The sequence below is a fragment of the Prunus dulcis genome, chromosome 3, assembly GCF_902201215.1.
Source record: "Prunus dulcis chromosome 3, ALMONDv2, whole genome shotgun sequence".
In the NCBI taxonomy this organism is placed as follows: Eukaryota; Viridiplantae; Streptophyta; class Magnoliopsida; order Rosales; family Rosaceae; genus Prunus; species Prunus dulcis.
The window spans coordinates 397,949-418,302 of record NC_047652.1 but is presented as its reverse complement, the minus strand read 5'-3'; the positions used below and the strand labels follow the sequence as shown (position 1 = coordinate 418,302).

General features: G+C 35.4%; 3 protein-coding genes across 5 annotated transcripts; all 3 read right to left on the bottom strand.

Annotated features, from left to right (window-relative positions):
• Positions 1–358: 358 nt before the first annotated feature.
• On the bottom strand, positions 359–6,388 carry LOC117621487 (3-oxoacyl-[acyl-carrier-protein] reductase 4-like). Of its 3 annotated transcripts, none has more exons than XM_034351993.1 (11): positions 6,316–6,388; positions 2,954–3,284; positions 2,720–2,865; positions 2,592–2,645; positions 2,382–2,462; positions 2,239–2,284; positions 2,064–2,158; positions 1,938–1,970; positions 1,385–1,478; positions 1,047–1,129; positions 359–954 (listed from the first exon to the last, which is right to left on the bottom strand). In XM_034351993.1, the coding sequence occupies exons 2-11, from the start codon at positions 3,111–3,113 to the stop codon at positions 922–924; spliced, it is 825 nt and encodes a 274-aa protein (XP_034207884.1). In that variant the 5' UTR covers positions 3,114–3,284; positions 6,316–6,388; the 3' UTR covers positions 359–921. The 3 variants fall into 3 exon arrangements, with proteins under 3 accessions (XP_034207884.1, XP_034207882.1, XP_034207883.1); XM_034351991.1 differs by lacking the exon at positions 6,316–6,388 and adding an exon at positions 1,713–1,847; XM_034351992.1 differs by lacking the exon at positions 6,316–6,388 and adding an exon at positions 1,713–1,847 and having other exon boundaries at positions 770–954; positions 2,720–2,862; positions 2,954–3,262.
• A 3,098-nt stretch (positions 6,389–9,486) lies between these two features.
• Positions 9,487–11,490, bottom strand: LOC117620844 (transcription factor GTE10-like). Its single transcript, XM_034351087.1, has 5 exons — positions 10,901–11,490; positions 10,739–10,787; positions 10,465–10,623; positions 9,733–9,806; positions 9,487–9,603 (listed from the first exon to the last, which is right to left on the bottom strand). Exons 1-5 carry the CDS (start codon positions 11,150–11,152, stop codon positions 9,487–9,489), a joined length of 651 nt encoding a protein of 216 aa, XP_034206978.1. The 5' UTR covers positions 11,153–11,490.
• A 2,289-nt stretch (positions 11,491–13,779) lies between these two features.
• Positions 13,780–15,525, bottom strand: LOC117622231 (transcription factor MYB108-like). The gene is made up of 3 exons (XM_034352828.1): positions 15,115–15,525; positions 14,709–14,838; positions 13,780–14,588 (listed from the first exon to the last, which is right to left on the bottom strand). The coding sequence occupies exons 1-3, from the start codon at positions 15,311–15,313 to the stop codon at positions 14,033–14,035; spliced, it is 885 nt and encodes a 294-aa protein (XP_034208719.1). The 5' UTR covers positions 15,314–15,525; the 3' UTR covers positions 13,780–14,032.
• Between the last annotated feature and the right edge of the window lie 4,829 nt (positions 15,526–20,354).

The window sequence follows — 20,354 nt, the reverse complement described above, 5'->3', positions numbered from 1 at the left end:
TTCTCATTTTTCTTTTTCTTTTTTTCCTTTTTTTAATGAATATCATGCTCTTCCTCTTTGCCCCCTACATCCTGCTGTCAGCGATAATTGATTTTTTTATTTGTTGGTACTTTATACATTTAGGCCTTGGGTTACTTTGGAAATAAATAAAAAAATTTATAGTCCGCCACGTGACAATGAAGGCAAAACCATGGATAAAAATGCTTTTATCAGGTAACCTAAACCCTAACTAGAGAGAGAGAGAGAGAGGAGAACAGAAGTAAGGTGAAAACTTAAATGTCTATGTACCAATGAATTTTACTACCAAATCCATATCCAATATTTAATTATTCATACATAGTATAAAAACCAAAAATCATAAATAGAAATGAAAATATATTTATATTAGAGAATCCTAATTAAAATTAACATCCATGTTATGATAATATCCACAAAGTGGTTAAAAGATTTGTCCATACCCAAAGGAGAGCTACGTGGTCTTTCGACCAATAGCTTTACAAAGTGGTTAAAAGACTTGCCTAAACCCAAAGTGGTTAAAAGCCGCAAGCCTATAGGCTTCAGATTTCTTACCTCCACACAAAGAATAACAAAAGACTTCATATGCAACCCATATATCGGCTAGTACAGTAGAACGCTTTAGCATCATCTGGAGACTGAAACCACTACACAAAAACAATTCCTATCAAGTCTTTTTTTCTCTTACACTGTTCACAGGTCTCAGAGAATATATTTTAACCACCTTTGCTAAACGGAAAAAATATATATATTATCCTTCTACTCTTCTATTCAGTTTGAAACTAGAAGCCGGTCAACAATGGAATATAAAGAAAAGCCTCTCTTCGTTTGAAACTTTCTGTAAGATTAAGCGTCATTTGAAACCTTCTGTAAGATGAAGCTGGTTGGGGTGCGGGACTTGGCCTCTCACATCACCATCCCTCCATCAATGGTCAATACCTACAATTGATCGGTGCAAAACTTGACAGCTCAAATGGTGCCATTTCCCATTTGTCCAAGGAAAAATTATCAGATTTCTAATAAAAATTTACCTGTCCAGTAATGTAACTGGCAGCAGGATTGAGCGCTAAGAATTCCACCAGTCCTGCGACTTCTTCAGGTTGACCATATCGCCCTGATAGAATTATAAAATTGATTTATTTTCTCTAATTTATATGTGAGTCTTCAAATATCAGGCTTTAAGTTTAGGCAAACCAGGGAAGATGAATTAGAGAATCAATCAAATTTCAATCATCCCAATCCAATGACTCAATAACATTTATAACTCTCAGATAAGTTATATAACCAACACGAGCAGTTTCTCAATAATTCACATTAACTACAATAGATTTTGATAATAATGCTTAAATAACTAGTAGCCAATTCTCACCTAGGGGGATGGTTCCCAAGATCTTCTTTTCTATGTCTTCTCCAAGCTTGGCAGTCATATCAGATGCAATAAAACCAGGTGCTACAGCATTGACCTAAAGAAAAAAAAGAAAGCTTTAGATGGATAATTGCTTTAGGCCCACCACATAAGACTGGAAATATGCAAGAAATTTAGAAATATATCTGCTTGAATGTATAATGTCATGAAACAAACCACATAGCCATTGCTAAGTGTGGAGTGGGGTTAAACGTATTAGCAGGCAAGCCCCACACACCGAAAACAGATAATAAAATTAATTAATTAAAAACCTTGAATCATATGCACATACATTAATGCTCCTGCTTGAATATTCCTTTGCGACACTCTTCGTAAAGCCAATTACTCCAGCTTTTGCAGCACTGTAGTTGGCTTGTCCAACATTGCCAACAAGACCAACAACAGATGCTATATTGATTATTCTTCCCTAAAATATGATGAACAGACTAAGGATCTAGAAGCAAAATAGAATTTTCACATTGACATAATACAAGAAAGGAAGACAGAATTTGATTACCTTTCTCTGTTTCATCATAATTTTCGCTGCAGCCTGCAAAATGCACGAACCATGTTAAAAAGATCGGACAATTCTAAGCTTGAACAACTACAATTACTAGATCAACATATGCCCTACACTACATACCTGTGTGCACAGAAACACGCCAGTAAGATTCAAATCAATAACCTCCTGCCATTGGGATGTTTTCATTCTCATCAACAAGCCATCCCGTGTTATTCCTGAAAAAGACTGTGTTAGTTGAAATAGAAAGGAAAGTCAAGATAAGAAGCTTAAATACAAGAAGTAATATGATGCTGACCAGCATTATTAACCAACACATCAACTGTTCCCCATGCATCAACCACCTATATTCATTTGATTGAAAAGATGTCACGTTGCAAGCAATAATTGCAACCACAACAAAAAAACCATGTAGTTAGCATAAAGAGCGCATTTGCGTACAGTTTTAATCATTGCCGCTACATCTTCTTCCTTTGAAACATCACCCTTGAATGTCAGAGCTTGACCACCAGATGCCTCAATCTACAGCATTTAAACCGCAATAAAACATGTTTAAAATGCGGCATATAATTAAAACCAAATATTTCAACTATGAACTGATTTCAATATATGCATTGCATGAAGGCCATTATTTTAACAAAAAAAAGATACCTCCTTGGAAACTAATTCAGCTTCCTTAGATGACCTTGCGTAGTTTACCAGAACCTGTAACAGTGAAATGAAGCCTATGGTCATGACTCATCGAAGAAAGCAATTGAATGATGAATGATGATGATGACCTTACAACCAGACTTGCCAAGAGCAAGCGCAACAGCTTTGCCAATTCCTCTAGAAGCTCCAGTGACGATAACCACAGGAGCCTCCACGTTCTGAGATACAGCAGCGCTCGATTGCTCAACGGCCGCTACCTGCGCCCTAATTCCTGCTATTTGATTATATTTCCATTAAAACATCACCAAATTGTTCTGATGTAAACTTCAATTTACCATAACAAGAAAATGCGATTCATTTACCAGAGCCAGAGGAGTAGGATGAGGAGCTCGAAAATCTGGTCAGGGAAACGCGATGCAGTCGAATCCCGCCAAGAAGTGGATAGGAGCTTCGTGGGTGAGATAATTGGCTGAAGAGTCGTACCGGAGCTCCAACGGTGTTGAAGGCGATCGTGGCCGCCATTGAGAGTCTGAGAATGGCTGGTGCCACAGACGAAGAAGAGGAGGAAGAGAGAGAGGCAAGGAAGGTCGCCAGAAGATCAATCTATCAGACTGAGAACTGAAGAAAAATGTGAAGAAGATGGGTGTGTAATCTCTCTGAGCAGGGGTTTTAGCATATCGGTGGAAATGCGTACTGTGTATAAGGAGTTTTTATCAAATTTAGTAAAAACTAGCAATGGTGCCCGCGCGATGCTGCAGGTTTTAAAACCATGTAAAATGTGTACAAAGTTGTGAAAATATGTAGGAAAGATGGTTCTATTTATATAGACATGGAGATCTAAATAGTGGCATCATGCTTTGTTTAGCAAGTCTAAGTTACAAAAAATAGAATAATAACATGTTTTTTATGCTGTTTGTTATGTTAAAATACTGACCATATTTTAATAAATCAAGTAGCAGTAAAAACATCAAAATATCGGCAATATTGAGCTGCTCATAAATCAAATGTGTTTGGATAGGTCTTTATATATATGCTATAGGGTGGTGGAAGAGGATTTTTCTGTCTTGATGTCTGTTAGAAGGGGGTCTTTCTCTTGTTAGCTCTGCTGTAAATGTGGCTTATGTTCTTTCTTGTCTTTTGCGGAGGTTTTAACTCTGTTGGTAAAAATTTGGAAAATGACAGATGTTAAGTGTAGATAAATGGAAAATTTTGAGTGAAGACAAAATCTATTATCACAGAATTAAGTTCAAAAATACAACATAGCACAACAATTTAGGTACATCAAGCATTCTATTAATCTACTGGACAAAAGTATAACCTCAGTCTATTCAATCAATTGACAACAAAGATACAACAATTGTGACAATTTATTAAATAGGTATTAAGAGAATTAAATCAAAACACCCGAGCTTTTATAGAATCAAATCAAGAAGGGTTTTGATTATGTTGCTACAAATTTGGAAAATGGTATAATAGAATTAAGCCAAAACACCCGAGCTTTAATAAAATCAAATCAAGAAGGGGTGTTGATTCTGTTGCTACAAATTTGGAAAATGGTATAAGAGAATTAAGCCAAAACACCCGAGCTTTGATCTATAGACACCTATGGTCAAAACTGATACATGTATTGCCATTTATAGGCTCAGTTAATCTAATGGAGAAGTAAGCTATAAACGCAGAAATAACCTATAAACACCTATAGGTTATATAAGCAGAATAAAGTCAGAAATAACAGGATATAGGTTAAACTTTTGTTCATAACATATAAAACATCTAGACACATATGTTATAGTTTTGTTAATTGCATCGAAAACATGATACATGTGGATATGTATCAACAACACAAACTGCAATTTGAATACACGAATTATTCTATTAATCTAATATACAAAACTATAACCTCAGGTAAAGCAATCAATTAACAAACTCAGAAGAAGCTTGACAAATTACTAAATATTATTTATTGCAGAATCAAACCAAAAGACTCAAACTTTAATAAGCAACAGAACAAAAAAGTTGGATAAAGAAATTCATGTTCGTGATGAGGAATTTTGTTGCGTGTGTGTTAAGTGCTTATGATTGAATTCAAAAAATTTAGAAGGGAAAAGTATGGATATGATGTGAATCTTAGTTAAATAAATGAAATTAGATGAAAGAATGCATGCTCTATTTTGGGGCAGAAAGGGTGATTCCAATATTGCTTGGGGTTGTCTTGCTTTTCAAAGAGATGAGTGGGATATCATCAGAATCTGATACATTCTCCTCTGGAGCTTTTGCAGTGAGCATTTTGTCAGTTCTCTTCTTAGTTGTAATATTACTGAGATACATGCAAAATAAAGGAAAAAGAAGTGAATCTTGATATAAATTCTAACATTTTGAAATTTTTTTTGTTCACATCAGAGAAGTGAAAAAAGCCTTTTTTAACAGTCCGTGCTCTGATTTGGCTGATTTGATGATTGAACTGGTGGACACCTACAAAATTCGTTTACCAAAGTTCATTGTAAGTGGAGCCTTTATTGTTTTTGGTCCTTACTGGTGAATAAATTGTTATAAATTAAAGCCTTTCTGATTTATAGTTATTTTTGTTTTTTTTCCGACAATTAATAATCCATTAACAAACAAAATATAATAAAACAAACATAACATAATGCATTCAGAATATCAAAACACATAAACGAAGTACTTATTCCACTCAGAATATCAAAACCAAGAAATATTTCTCTTATTTTAGTAATTGTAGTTTTCTAGTATCTCAGGATTGTCTCCTTGTAATCATTTGTCTCAACAAAAGAAAAGGAAAGAGGAAGAAGATAAACTCAATTTCTGTAGTTTTAACTTTAAAGTTCAAAGACCAAAAAAGCAACAAAACAAAAACAAAACAAAACTATAGAACTATAAAGTATAGGCCCCTTTAATGTATAGGCAATCGCAAACAGTGTTCATGAGTTTAGGCGGCTTTTATACATTGTTCGCGACATTGCCTCTATTATTTTTATAATCACTTCAATGAAGTATAGTATTTGCTATTGAGTAATGCACCAATTTAATCAGTGGGAATGAAACTGAAACATTTTATAAATAAAAAAACAGCAAAAAGAATAGATGGCGTCTTAATGCAGAAAAGGCAATACCAATGTTTTTCCAGACCAACCACAATAGAAAAGGAGGGAAGCAATAAAACAAAGAAACAAGGTAGATGAAAGAAAAAAGAAAATTAAACAAATATCATAGTATCCACAGATCCTGGGTAAAGAAAGAGCATCATAGCAATATGTAAACACATGCATTCACTAATAATGAAGGAGAAGAAACTTGCAAAAAGTTAGGATTCCATATATAACAGAAGTTGTTTAATGCAAGGAGGCCTCCATCTGTCTTTGTTTGTTTCTTTGTTTCTGACAATCAATCAATCTACATCAGATAACAATTCATAAGATTTTTAAATTTTTTTTTTCTTTAAACCAATTGTATGAATTTACATTCCAAGAAGACATGGCAGAAAAGTTAGGAAAAAAAACAGTGACCTAAACTGAGAATCTGCAAATTTTAGTGGGAGTTTCAGTGATCCAGTTGAGAATTTTAAAACGACACAAACCCATCATCCCATCTAATAAACATAAATTGAAATACAATCATGTGAAACTAACACAAAGCTAAAACAAAGATAAATTCTGGATTGTCAAAAAAAAAAAAAAAAAAACACACGGTTTGTAGAGTTCATTACCTGATATTTGAGTTGCGAGATCTAGTAAGAAACTACTATGATTACTGCAAGGTTACACCTCAAATCACGGCATCCTAGATCAAAACTTTCATGGAAGCCTGAAATTAAATCAGAATAAAAACATACAGAATTTTATGAAAAGGGCATAATGCGTAACCGCTATTTCTTAATCTGGGTCCCCCTATATACATATATTTCACAAAATTTCAGCAAGAGAAAAGTACTGTAAATCTGTTTGAAACTGAAAAGAAAAAAAAAAAGAAAAAAAATCATCTCTGCATATAAGAATAAGAAACGAAACAGTGCAACAAAAATATGGCAAAAAGTTTAACTCCATAAGCTCAAACTCAATTTAGTTTACCAAAATAGACGTCTTCTTGAAGAATAGAAGGAAGCACTTGATTCAAAACACCCCTTAAAGAATTTAAATATGCTACTACGTTATTTAAACGTCATGGATAAACAGATTATTAAGTTTTAAAAAAAAGTCTATCACAAAATTTAATCAACAAATCAAATAATCATATATAGTCATCTATAATCCAACAAATCATTATCCACGCACAAAATCATCAATATTCATCCAATCCAATAAATCATTATCCACAAACAAAATCATCAACATTCACTAATAACTCATTATAAAAATTTCAACTAACTAAAAATATTAGGCATTATCATCAGTTAGGGATTTAAAGTTTAAAAAGTACTTGAATATGAGCTTTTCCAAACCAATAAATTAAAATCAGAGATGGAGAGGGAAGAGAATGAAAACCTAGAGAAGTAAATCAAGCAAGCAAGCAAAATAAATGAGACTCCAAATGCAGCTCCAAACCTTTTTTGCCATACAAATGAATTAATCAAACCAAACAGTCATATCAATTAATCAACAAATCATTTTTTTTTTTAGAAACAAATTTAATTAAGACAAATAAACAAAGAGAGAGAGAGAGGAAAAGTAGTCCATCACAAAATTAATCAACAAATCATAAACCCTAAATTCCAACAAATCAAATAATCATATATAGTCAGCTAATCCAACAAATCATTATCCGCACACAAAATCATCAATATTAATCCAATCCAATAAATCATTATCCACAAACAAAATCATCATCCAATAACTCATTATAAAAATATCAACAAATTAAAAATGTTAGGAATTATTATCAATTAGGGATTTATAGTTTAAAAATAACTTGAAATGAGCACTAAAACACTCAATCAAAACAATAGACATGTTTTGGAATAAGTCTATTGCATTATGTCGTGGAATTGATGGTTTACTTGCAGCTTTACCATTTGACACGCCCTAAGAGAAATATATCACACAGAAACAAATACCAAATTAAATGGAACCTAAGAAACTATGAAGCTAATTTCTAGATATTTGTTTACCAAATTTCATACAACAATCCTCCATTTAAACTGATTGTTTACAACAATGCTAGGAATTTGTATGCAGATTACATATGCAATATTTGGCTAATCCATTCCACCAGTAGCCATATATTTAACTAAATAAGCTACATCTAAAACCAAATGGGTATTCTTCAAGAATAAAACCAACCTTAAAGCAGACCCTAAACCCTAATCAACAGTAAAATGTTTTAAAAAATGATTTTTTTTTTTTTTTTTCCTAGCAAACAAACAGGGTAAGTAGGTTATACAGTGTTAAATCAGATTTTTTGTTTGAATGATCTTATATTGAAGCAGCCATCTTTACCTTCCAGCTGAGAGACTGGTCGATTAGTTCAAAATATCAGCTCCAAGTCATATTTCCTTCTAGATGCAAATATATATTAAGCTCCTAGAAAACATTATCCACACGCTCAAATAGAGAGAGACAGAGAGATCTTGCCTGCTTAATAGTTTTTTGTTTGAGATCCTTGGAGAGATCGCCGGTCTCAGGCGATTGCTCATGTCATCGTCGGACGGCTGCCGTTGAATCTCAGAGGAGGCGCGATCGGGGGATCCAATGGGTGAGGCATTAGAACGTCCGCAGGAGACGGTAAGGGAGAGTCGGTGCTTGTGATGATGACGGTGGCGGCGGCAGAGAGAAAGGGAAAGAGACGGGGAGAGAAAAAGAGAGCTCACGGGTAAACGGGTCAATCCACTTTTCATAATCCTACAGAAGAAGAGATCAACCATTTAAGCGGGGACAAAAACGTCACTTCACTATTCCCAAGCTACAGTCTAGGAACAGTAAATCTGTTGATTCAATTTTAATATATACAGTCCCGATCTCTTGAACTACAGAGGTCCAAGAGATTTGTAGTCACTCACCATTGGATATAAATTCAACGGTTCACTCACTCTTGCACTCCTTTTAAGAAACTTTTTTGAACTGTTGAATGTTACATCCAACGGTGAGTGACCACAATATCTTGAACTCCTGTGGTCCAAGAGATCTGGTTCTCAAAGTCATTCATAAAAGTCAATTTTTTAAAAAACTTTCAAATATAATGAAAAACTCACTTAAATTGTCTCAAATGTCCTCTAAATTAAAACTTAACAAAAAGAGCTAATTGTCATGCTCTTCAACCCGTCGGCAGAGTACTGAGCACTGAGCACAAGGGCACTGCCCTTCAGTGGGCTAAGCCTCACTCTCCCTCACTCACCCACCCTACCCTCAAACAAAAGGACACCGCCCCTTGTCAATCGCCCTTAGTGGAAGGGTTTGGATACATACATTTCATGGAAAACAATTATTGACAATATCATGTGTTTACATGCACCCACACTAGATGTATTTTTATTTTTTTACTCTTTTTTTTAAAATTTCATTTTATTATTATTTTTGTTTGATAAAGGTATAAGAGAAAAAGCAAAGTTAATATAGGCAAGTTTGTGTTGTGGGAAGACAGCTTGCCTTGCAATTTTTTTGGTGTTCTTGTTCTGAGGGAAGGCAGAAGCACATATGCTGGTTTGCAAGAAAGTTTAATCCCCACATCAAATGCGGAGCAAAAACAAATTTATTCATTTATGATTCGAATTTTGCAAGAAAGTTCCACTCTATTTTTTTAAATTAAAAATTATTATGTCGAGAAACTGCACATTCATTTGTAAAAGAACAAAAAAAAGTTCCTTTTCAATAATCAATATTTTCTATATCATCCTTTGCCTTTTTCTTGTTTTTTTCTTTTAAAAAACAACGATAAAACTCCGGAACTACCTATTCCAATAAATAAAAGATGCAGCATAATTTCTCAATTCACCATTGCCAATTTCTGAATCCCCAATATAATTTCTCTTTTGGTCTGAATTTGCTCCAGTACCCACATTTTCCTGCCAAATGAAGATGTAAGAAATATTTTCCACAACTCATACAAACAAACAGAAGGATATAGTAGGGTAGAGGGTATGGCGGGTCATATAATATATATATATATATATATGATCCGCCATATCCTAAACCTTTCCCCCACCGAATGAAGCTGGAACTTTAGCATCATTTGATTCACTTTCAGAAGAAGTGCCAGAGTCAGAATCTGTGAAGAAATTATATCATGTGAGCAACACCCAAAGTCGTAAAAATACGAGTCATTCTATTTGGAACAAAATGCTGGAACATTCAAGAAAACCATTGTGATAACACAAGTATCTTATAGTTTCATAGGAGGCTACACAGATATTCCTGAAATCACTTCTTTGGCTTGTCAAAGCAAACCATACAGGAAGATCACCAATAACACAAAATATTTTGATTCAAACTTTTAAAATCTAAATTTTTTCAGATTTTGTAATAGTCACTTTTATGTTGTAAACTTATTTCACTATCCGCTAGGACCATATCATATCTCAATACTTGCAAAACATCTATTACAGCATTGCGGCTCTAGTCCTTTCCAAAAAGTTTTAGTCACTAAATGAAGTCAGCTTTTCACTCACATAAAGTAAGATACACCTATTCCTTAACTTATTCCTTTTTTACAAGATGAGTAGACATAATTCTAACAAACTGGGAGAAAGAAAACAACACCAGCATTCCAAATCAAGTGATCCACACTTTCTCCAGAAAATCTAAGTCAACATTATAATGGTTAATTGACAAAAAAATGCATATCCTCCGTCTAACAAGCTCCAAAATTAGAACATTGAAAACAATTTATAAACCTACATATATGAAAAGTAGGTAGAAACACAAACCACTCGATGAAGAGCCTGATTCACTACTGGAGCTACTTGAGCTACTGCATTTACTGTTTCTGTGAGCTGGATCTTTCTCTATCTCTACTGGACGAAAGCTTGAAATAGGAGCATCGTTCCCACCAACAATATCCACTTCCTCATCTCCTGGGTCATTGCCTGGGTACATGCAAGTCATAACAATCCATGCTGTTGGAAATAAGTTCCTTGCAGAAGACATTTTTTTCAACAGTTCACTAAATGAATATTCATAGAGCTGTTATTGAAAATGAACCTTTACATGGTTGCATTGATGAGTTGCTAAATCCTGACTCATTAAGAATCTGCAGTAAAAAAAGGTGATACACCAATAAGAAATCCATGCAAATATTCAGTTGGAAAACTAATTTAAACAGATAACACATGCAAACATTATAAGAAAAAACTACGAACATACCTCCATTTCACAAGGTTCAGCTTTCGCCTGCCTTTTCTGTTTCTCCAGCAGATGGTCATCCAAAAGCTTCCGTAAAGCAAACAAGGTATCATCACTAAAAGCTTCAAGGTCAACCTCGATCTCATTATCATTGGTTTGCCCTTCACTATGACTATGCTCTTGCAGGAAATTAACAATATTTAGAGGCACTTCTGCGTCCATCAAAGCTTCCAACTCCATGGTCAGTTTAGCCTTCTCCTCATCAGTCAACATGCGTTTCAGAGCTTCAGGCTTGACACTAGTATCATTTGGTGTACTTTTCTTCTTTTTTTAGGGTGGCATAGGTGCAGCAATCTCAGTTTATTTCCACGCGAAGAGCCGCTCTTGAAGGCAAAGACTGCACATCAGTAGTAACTGGAAGCTTCTTCTCTATGCCTTTCCATCTCTGTTAATCGTCTCGGCCATAAAGTGAAAATCATTTCAAGTGGGTTGTAAGTCAAAGCATTTGAGAAAGTAAGCCGCACATCAGCAGCAAAACCTAAAGGACATGAGTATACGCACTCTTCTACTAGAGCTCTCAAGCCTCACCCCCTATTTCTCTCATGTACAATGTAACCTCTTCAAATACAAAGCTATAAACTATAGTGGATGTAACCCCCATTATGGGTGAACCACTCAAACACTTGTATTATGTGTGATTATGTCTTAATCCGTTAGGTACAAATTCACCCGTTAACAATATGTAAAAAGTTCATCTTAGCAATAACAAATCGTTTTTTCTTGTAAATTGAGTTAAGGTAGAACTGAGGATCTATCACCCTTTCAAATGTGTCCATAATTTCTCTGTTTGTTCAACCATCGATTGACTTTTAAGTACAAATTATTATTGTTACTAATATGTTTCCTTATCATCATTTTTCACCTTTATGTTTCGTGTAAAATTTCCGAATGAACCAACATGCGCCCACGGATACGCCCGTGGCCAATCTTAGACTTAGTCATAGACAGACAGCCCGTGCCCAACGGATGTTGGCCACAAATCACAAAACTGTGGTCCAAGCATAGTGTTGCCTTTTTGTTGTGTGTTGGTGTATCGTGAGGTGGTTGTTTATTGACCCGCATCAATGATTATTGACCATGGCTGTTGCTCATCTTCGTCCACATTCAAATCTACAGAGAATGACCATGGCTGTTTGAGATATTCAAAGGATGCCTTTCCTTCATCATCCTTTTTCCATTGTCTGGGAAAGTTTAAGCAGAGAGCACTGTATTGCTCCTTTCATTTTGGGCCTTGTCAAAATACTTACTTATTGATCCATTCTTGGCCTTGGCCTCCCTATGATCGATCAATCCATGCATTGAATTTAAAAACTTAATTGGGCTATTTCCTAATGGCTTTCTCAATTTTGATTTTTTCTTCGAGATCATCTATAATGAGGGGCTATGTTGAGGGGTTACAATAAGAGGGTTTAATCCAACAGTTCAATAATAATTTTGCATTAGATCAAACGGCTATTAAGGACCCCTCATTATAACCCCTTACAAAAATTCCGCCTCCATATTTTTCTTCTCCCACTGACATTGTTCATTGAATATAAATCGAAGAAGACCAAATATATATATATATATATATATTATTTAATGGCAAATGATCACGTCGGTGTTGAATTTGATGGCAGATCATGTTTTGGGCAAGAACAGTGAATCTAAAAGACTAGTATTTGATAATTAGAATGAAGAAACATTCATGAGTGATGATGACGACTCGTATTATTTTATTCGTTGCCTGCTTAATTAGTCGCCTCATTACATAATTTAAATACATGCAATGTATTAATCACCAATTAATTAATTAATTAGTCGCCTCTACTTGATCTTTGACATAGACCTGCTTCATCTTCAAGGGTTGCGGCCGTTAGTGCTCCTGCTCCCATCAAAGAAGCCATTGAATTAATCACATCTCTCTCAAAACTACTGACAAATATGGCTGCCAATAAGTGCCCCAGTCTTCTTTTATTTTCTCTTCTTTTTTCCCCCTATTCTAACGTCAGAGCGTTGTCATGTTTTACTTTCTGTGCCAAGCCAGCAGGGCACCCTTCTTCACGTTTAAGTAATGACTCTTGAACAATGATATATTCAGGAATTTTCTGAAATCTATTATTCTCCTCATAGACGCAACTATATTAAATTACATTGTGTGTGTGTATGTTACAAGAAAAATAATAATAACTATACAAATTAAGTAACACATCTCTTGATTATTCTATACTCATTTTTATTTATCGAAAAACATGTGTATATATCTTCTAGAGTTGCTTCAATTTAGTACCCTCAACCTTTATCCCATAGGTATGTATGTTAGTGCTGAATGTGTGAGTCCCACATATTGGAAAATTAAAGTTTTGCATAATAGTTTAAATGATCTTGCACCTCTCCACTCATTGTCAATTAATTTTGAGTTGGATGCTCACATTCTAAACTATGGTGTCTTTGGGAGTGATTTTCGTCCCTAGGATATTCGATCAATAGATTCCTCGTTCTATTGAGAACATTAAAAATTTGAAATTGTTGCAATGTGATTCTAACATACCTAAGTAGTAAGTACCCACACTCAATCTCTCTCTCTCTCTCTCTCTCTCTCTCTCTCTCTCTCTCTCTCTCTCTCTCTCTCTCTCAATCCCCCACTACCCACCTCCACCTCATGGTCCAAGCCCAGGCCCAAAATCACTCTCTCTCTCTCTCTCTCTCTCTCTCTCTCTCTATAGAGTCAAGCACCATCGATGCACTAGATTTAAATTAAATTAAATTACTGTCATCTTAATTATATGAACTAAAGTCAGATGGAAAAGGTAAATATAATTTCACATAATTATTTATGATTTTGATTCATAATGTGTCTATAAAAAAAAAACAATTTTTATTTGTACGTAATTACATAAAATGGGCAGCTAGTTAGAGTCCCCCAAAAATGAACCTAAAAATACAAAAATATGGTATGCATTTGTGGTTAATTAAACGCAACAAAAGGTCTCTTTCTAAAGTTTGTCAAATTTGGAATAATGCAGCTGTTTTCTATTCTAGTTTGATATGATTACGTCATGGAATCACCAATGCGTCACGTAAGAAAACTAGTATGATATGATTAGACCCCTATCAATTCCACTGGTCATCACTAAGCTGTTGTTGCAGGAACCATATATTCTCTTCATTCCACAAATTCTCCGCTGATAAGTCCCCACCACTTGATGACCAATAATTGCTTTGTTCAAAACCTAGAAAATCTGAATTTGTACCATATTCGTAGCAACCCGATCCGTTGTCTGAACCATATTGATTCGTAGATGGATAGTTCATGAATTGATCAGTAGTAGTAGGGTCCGGAATTGAACAAACTTGAAGCTGATCTGACGACTCTGATGACGTACTGCCCGATGTTTCGGGCATCAAATTCGAGTCAATCCAATTCTGAGATTCGGATGCGGTGGTGAGACCGGTACTCTCAGTGCTGGGTTGACCCGGTAAAGATTGAGGCAATGCCTGGATCCGCTCTATAAGGCGGGGAATCCAGACGTAACGCATGGCGTCTTGGAATTGTTTGCTGTTAACGTCACATTTGAGCTGCTTTGCTTGCTTTTGGACTCTTGTTCTCCAGTAGTTCTTAATCTCATTGTCTGTTCTACCAGGCAAGTATTCGGCTATCTTGGACCACCTAAATTTGATTTCCATGAAAATCAAAATTAATACAAAGGATTAAAGTTAATAGAAAGAATCTAATCAATGATGAAAATATATATTGAAAAGCTTATAGGTAGGCTATATAATCATGTACCTGTTTCCCCAGCGAGAATGAAGTTGAAGAATTAAAAGCTGTTCTTGGAGGGTTATGTTTCCTCGTCGAACACTGGGCCGCAAGTAATTTAACCATCTTAATCTGCAGCTTTTACCAGTTCGTTTAAGACCTGCAGGTTATGTTTTACAACTTTGTTAAGAACATATGTATTGATCATAAGCCAGGGCATGAGTCGATCAAAGAGAATATCAAGACTTAAGCACTGGAAATTTTAACTGCGTAATAATTTACGTCTAGTTATATATATATTTTTTTTTTTTTCAAAGGCTTGAAGGAAGAAAAATGCTAGCTAGCTAGTTACGTATGGCACCATAATTGATATATCGGACTCGACTCGTTATTAGTCTACTGATATTTTTCTTCACAGAACATGTCGAAAGATTACCTGCATGGCGAGCCAGTGAATTCCAGCGCCCTTCGCCGTGGATGTTGATGTAATCGAAGAGAACGGAGTCTTCCTCAACTGTCCATGGCCCTTTTCTTAAGTCGACGTCTTCTTCTTCACTTGGTATTTGATCATGAATTTCTGCTGGTGCTGCTGATGAGCCATAACCTGCTCTCACGTGATCATGAACATGATCCATCTGGTTTGAGTTAATTTGAGGATATAGAAATTGTATATAAGAGCTACAAAGAATTCGGATTGGATTGGGGTTAGTGGGTAGGATACAGAAATTAATTAGACTTGTTCGGATTTCCTTTGGGGAATAGATTTGAATGTGATCTGAGGGGTTTATATATAAGATAAGTTGAAGAGAGAGAAAGAGAAAGAGGTAAGACTGAAAAGAGAAAGAGAGAAAGAGAGAGAAGGATTTGGACTGACTATATTACTAAAGACGAAAAAAGTGGCATTTCTACTGTGCGTGTGATAGAACGCGGTCAAGACTCAAGACTCAATTACTTAATAAACAATTCATATTTATTATTCTACTGAGAGAGACATCCTCCATTGCGCAAACATACAAAGACTCCATCCATTTTTTTGTATATATTTAATCTGGAGTTTGACCCTTTGACCTTTGCACCCATCAAATTCTCACGCGTGGGTCTTTTTAGTTTATTGTGAAAACTTAATATTATTTTATTTGAAGGCGTATATGGGTTTGCACCATGTGAAGAGAATGCTAGAGGCAAATGTTCAACGGGAGCTATAAGTAAATTAAACCTTGGGGTGACCTACCAATTAGCTTCTTGCTCTAAAAAACTATGATGTGTGGTTTGGTGCATGCACCATAAGCCCATGTCATTGGTCCATAGTTAGCCAAAAGTTTTAGTTATTGACTATATATGGTTTTAGGTTGACCAAAAAAGACGATTTGGTACACATGGACTTTGATGTTAATTCAGAGTGTTTCAAAGAATAATTGTGTGTTTAAATGATAAAGTACAAATTACTGAAATCTTTAGTTTTTTTTTCGAGAAAGCGATACGATTTTATTCGTTAGAGGAAATGATACAAGTACAGGTAGGCCATACTCAAAAAAACTACTGGTTATAATCCTCAAATAGAACACCTATATAGTTACTGAGGTTAGTGAAGGTAATCCGGTCTTGATGGAGATTTGATGGAGGGCTAAGCTAATGGAGCTATTAAGTGAATTAATTAACATTAGAGACGAGAAAAGCATATACTAAATGAATTGAAAGCAGTATCTGGTTGTTTTTGTATGTGGTGGCTTAAATGTCTTTGTAAACAGTATATGTTTGTTGGATTTAGAGATATCACCAATATTAGTTTAACATTTAAAATTTCAGAATGATTTTGAAGCAGTTATGGTCATTCTACAGAGAGGTCTTTTCACCATATGATTCTATATTGGTCGTGTTAGGTGAGTTTGATAAGTCCTTCAAATTTTAGTGCAAAGAGTTCTGACTCTGTGCGACCTCAAAGAATATTAAAACAAAACGCCACAGAAGATGCAATTCATTCGTACTAAAGAGTTGACAAAAAAGAAAAGTCAAACATTTCTCTTTGTATTGTTTTTTACCCCCTCCTTCTAGAAGAATGCACCTGTGGTTTTTACTGAGATATGGCCAAAACTACGCCAATGCTGTAAGTGATTTGAAGCATCTAATCACTTTATGAGAATATTTCTCTTTATAAAATATATTGAAAATTCAAGTGCTTAATTATGCTACCTAAAGCTTTTCTATAAGTACTACCAAACGCATCTTCATCCATGGTAAGATTTTATGGATCGACTGAAACTGCCTTCCCTCAAGTGGATCAACTTCAGACCACAGCATTAGATTAGCCAGACTTACCTCATATTATTATTCTCTGCCTGTCAAGAGCTATTGAACTTTGATAAATATATGAATTAAAAAAGAAACGATATATATATATATATATATATATATATATTCCTTTTGGTTTTATTCCTACTCCCTTAAAAGAGACTAGAAGGAAGAAAGGCCAACAAAGACCAGCACAGATTCTTACCTTTCAAAGCACTACCTGAGACAAAAATAAATAAAATTCCATGCTTCGTCGTTAACTAAAGCAAGTTTCCAATACCCACTTACCATGCAGATGGCTTCATTTATATTAACAAAATCAACCAAAGTATCATCCCATCTAATAATTAATAATTCAACCACCTTATAGATTCTTACTTATTTTATTCACAACACAAACAAACTCTCATCCATGAAATTTGAATCCGAGAACTTTAACAAGTAATAACTAAAATTATTATATTCTAAAGAGGGGATTCGAACTTAATCGTAAGGGGCAAACACATTGTCATATCAAATTGACTTAACCCACATTTGCATTCACAATCTAGTTTGTAAATTGCCTTATATTTATTTTATTTTAATTAACTGAATGTATATGGTGCTAAAATATGAATATAGTTTGAATGTATCAGTTTAATTTTATTCTTCTCAATAAGGAGGTATATATAAGAGTTTACATGGTGCTTTACAAGGAATTAGATACAGTAAAGAATTGGCAAAGTATCTCCTAATTATACAATGATTTATCAATTACATAAAAATATGAAAGTAAATCCCTTAATTAATCAAGGAAATAAATCTCCTTGATTAATTAGGAGACTCATGTCAACACTCCTCCTCAAGTTGGTGCATATACGTCACCAATGTCTAACTTGGTAAGTAAGTCATGAAATACTCTTTTACAAACAGTTTTGGTTAAGATATCTGTCAATTGATCCTCTGATCTTACACATGGTAGGCAGATAATCTTCTTCTCAATTTTTTCTTTGATAAAATGTCTATCCATCTCAACATGTTTTGTTCGATCATGTTGAACCGGATTATAGGCAATATCAATGGCTGACTTGTTATCACTAGGGGTGGGCATCGGGACCGAAAAACCGAAACACTGAACTGAACTGGTGAAAAAAATCGAAAAAAAAAATCGATTGACCAAAAAAGTCAACAAACCGGACCGAACCGATTTCGATTTCGATTTTACACCCCACCACACTGGACCGGTCATATATATATATATATATATATATACAAAATTTTAAAATCTAATGCCATATTTTAAATTTTATAATCACTATTTTTCCAAGTTCAACTTCAAAAAATTTATAAATTTATAAATGTATGAATTAGATTTTTTCTTAATTTTTAAGCCAAAAAAATAAGTTATTTATTATAATTTTTTTATAAAAAATTTAAAAATTAATAATCCGATTCAAAACCGGAACTGGTTAGAATCGAACTGGTCGGTTTTTGAAATTTTTTTTGCCTAAATCGGACCGATTAAATAGTACTGATTTCGGTTCCAGTTTGAGGTGAGAACTAGACCGCGCCTGCCCCTAATTATCACAATGTAACTCCATTGACTTTTCTGACTTGAAACCCAATTCTGTCAATAGTATTATGATCCATAGTAATTCACAAACTTCGTGAGCCATTCCTCGATACTCTGCTTCAGCATTTGACCGAGAAATCACATTTTGTTTCTTACTCCGCCAAGTGACTAGGTTCCAAGTTTTGGGTAGGAGGTATTTGGATTTGGTGATAGAGTGTTTCAAGGGGGTTTGGAAATTTATGATACTAAAAGGAATCCGATTGATAAGGTATGCTGTAGAGAGGATGGCTTCTCCCCAAAAAGGCCTAGGCATATTGGCACCAAAAAGATAGACACGAACTACTTTCAATAAGTGTCTATTCTTTCGTTCAGTCACACCATTCTGTTGAGGAGTGCAAGGGCATGAGCATTGATGGACGATGCCATGATCTTGGAAGAACTGATTAAGATTATGGTTGAGAAATTCTCCGCCATTGTCGAAACGAAGAACCTGAATTCGAGTATGAAATTGTGTTTCCACCATTTGATAGAACTGTTGAAACTTGGAACTGACTTCCCCTTTTGTTTTGAGAAGGGAAACCCAGGTCATGCGTGTGCAATCATCAATAAAAGTGACAAACCATCTAGCTCCCCCTGGTGTGGTAATTTTAGCAGGGCCTCAAACATAAAAATGAACAAGAGAAAAAGGAAACAAACTTTTATTTGAACTAAGGGAAACGAAACACGATGGCTCTTAGCCAGTTCACAAATGTCACACTTAAAACTGGAAATATCTAAATCGAAAAATAATGAAGGAAATAGCTTTTGTAAATATCCAAATGAAGCATGTCCAAGACGGCGATACCATAACCATACTTCTGAAGTCTTTTTCTCAACACTCGCACCCCCAATTGTGTAAGCTTGACTTAGGCTGGCTTCACTGTCAGATGCCAAGTCCAGATAGTAGAGTTTGCCCTTCCTAGTACCACAAAATCGTTTTGCTACTGAGAATGTCCCAAAAAACACAATGAGTAGGCGAAAAAGTTACACTGCAATTCAAAACCGTAGTAATTTGGGCAATAGACAAGAGATTATGGTGTAATGATGGAACAATCAACACAGAATCCAAAGTGAGAGAGTTAGAGAGAGAGAGAGAAAGGGAACCCTCCCCAATTACTAGAGAGGGGGTACCATTGACATTAGACACCACCGATTGAGAGGAAGGTGTATGAGAGGTAATTTGTCCAAGATCAAAGGTCATGTGATCAGTGGCTCCGGTGTCAATAACCCATGTGTGTTTCTTTGAAGAACTATGCAAAACATAACCTTGGGTACCTGTTGTGGCTACAGAGGCAGAGGCGGGAGCCGGTGTAGTCGGAGCAGCAGGACTTACAGGATCTGAGGCGGAGGATGTGTTGAGTGATTTGCTCCTATTCTTGCGGGGAGCTTTGGAGTGGTCCACCAATCCCGGTACCCAATCAATTCGTAACAACCAGCATGGGTATGTTTACTTCCACCACAGTGAGTGCATTTGTGCTCCGAACTAGAGCTTGTGACTTGAGTCTGAGAAGCGCCATCGGTAGATGGAGGAGGGCCCCGTAGACGTTGAGTGGCCAGGACCGCAATGTCTGAAGTATTGGCCATGGTCAAGCGTTGTTGAGCTTCATGACGTATATATGCAAAGGTTTGGTCAAGGTTTAATTTGGGATCTTTGCGCAGGATTTCCCCCCGAACTTGATCAAACTGAGGGTTAAGCCCGACAAGAAACAGGTGAACACGAAGGCGATCCAATTCTGTCAGGCGCTCAGTCACGTCTGAGTCACAGTGATCAATCTCCTGAAAAATAGTCTGCAGCT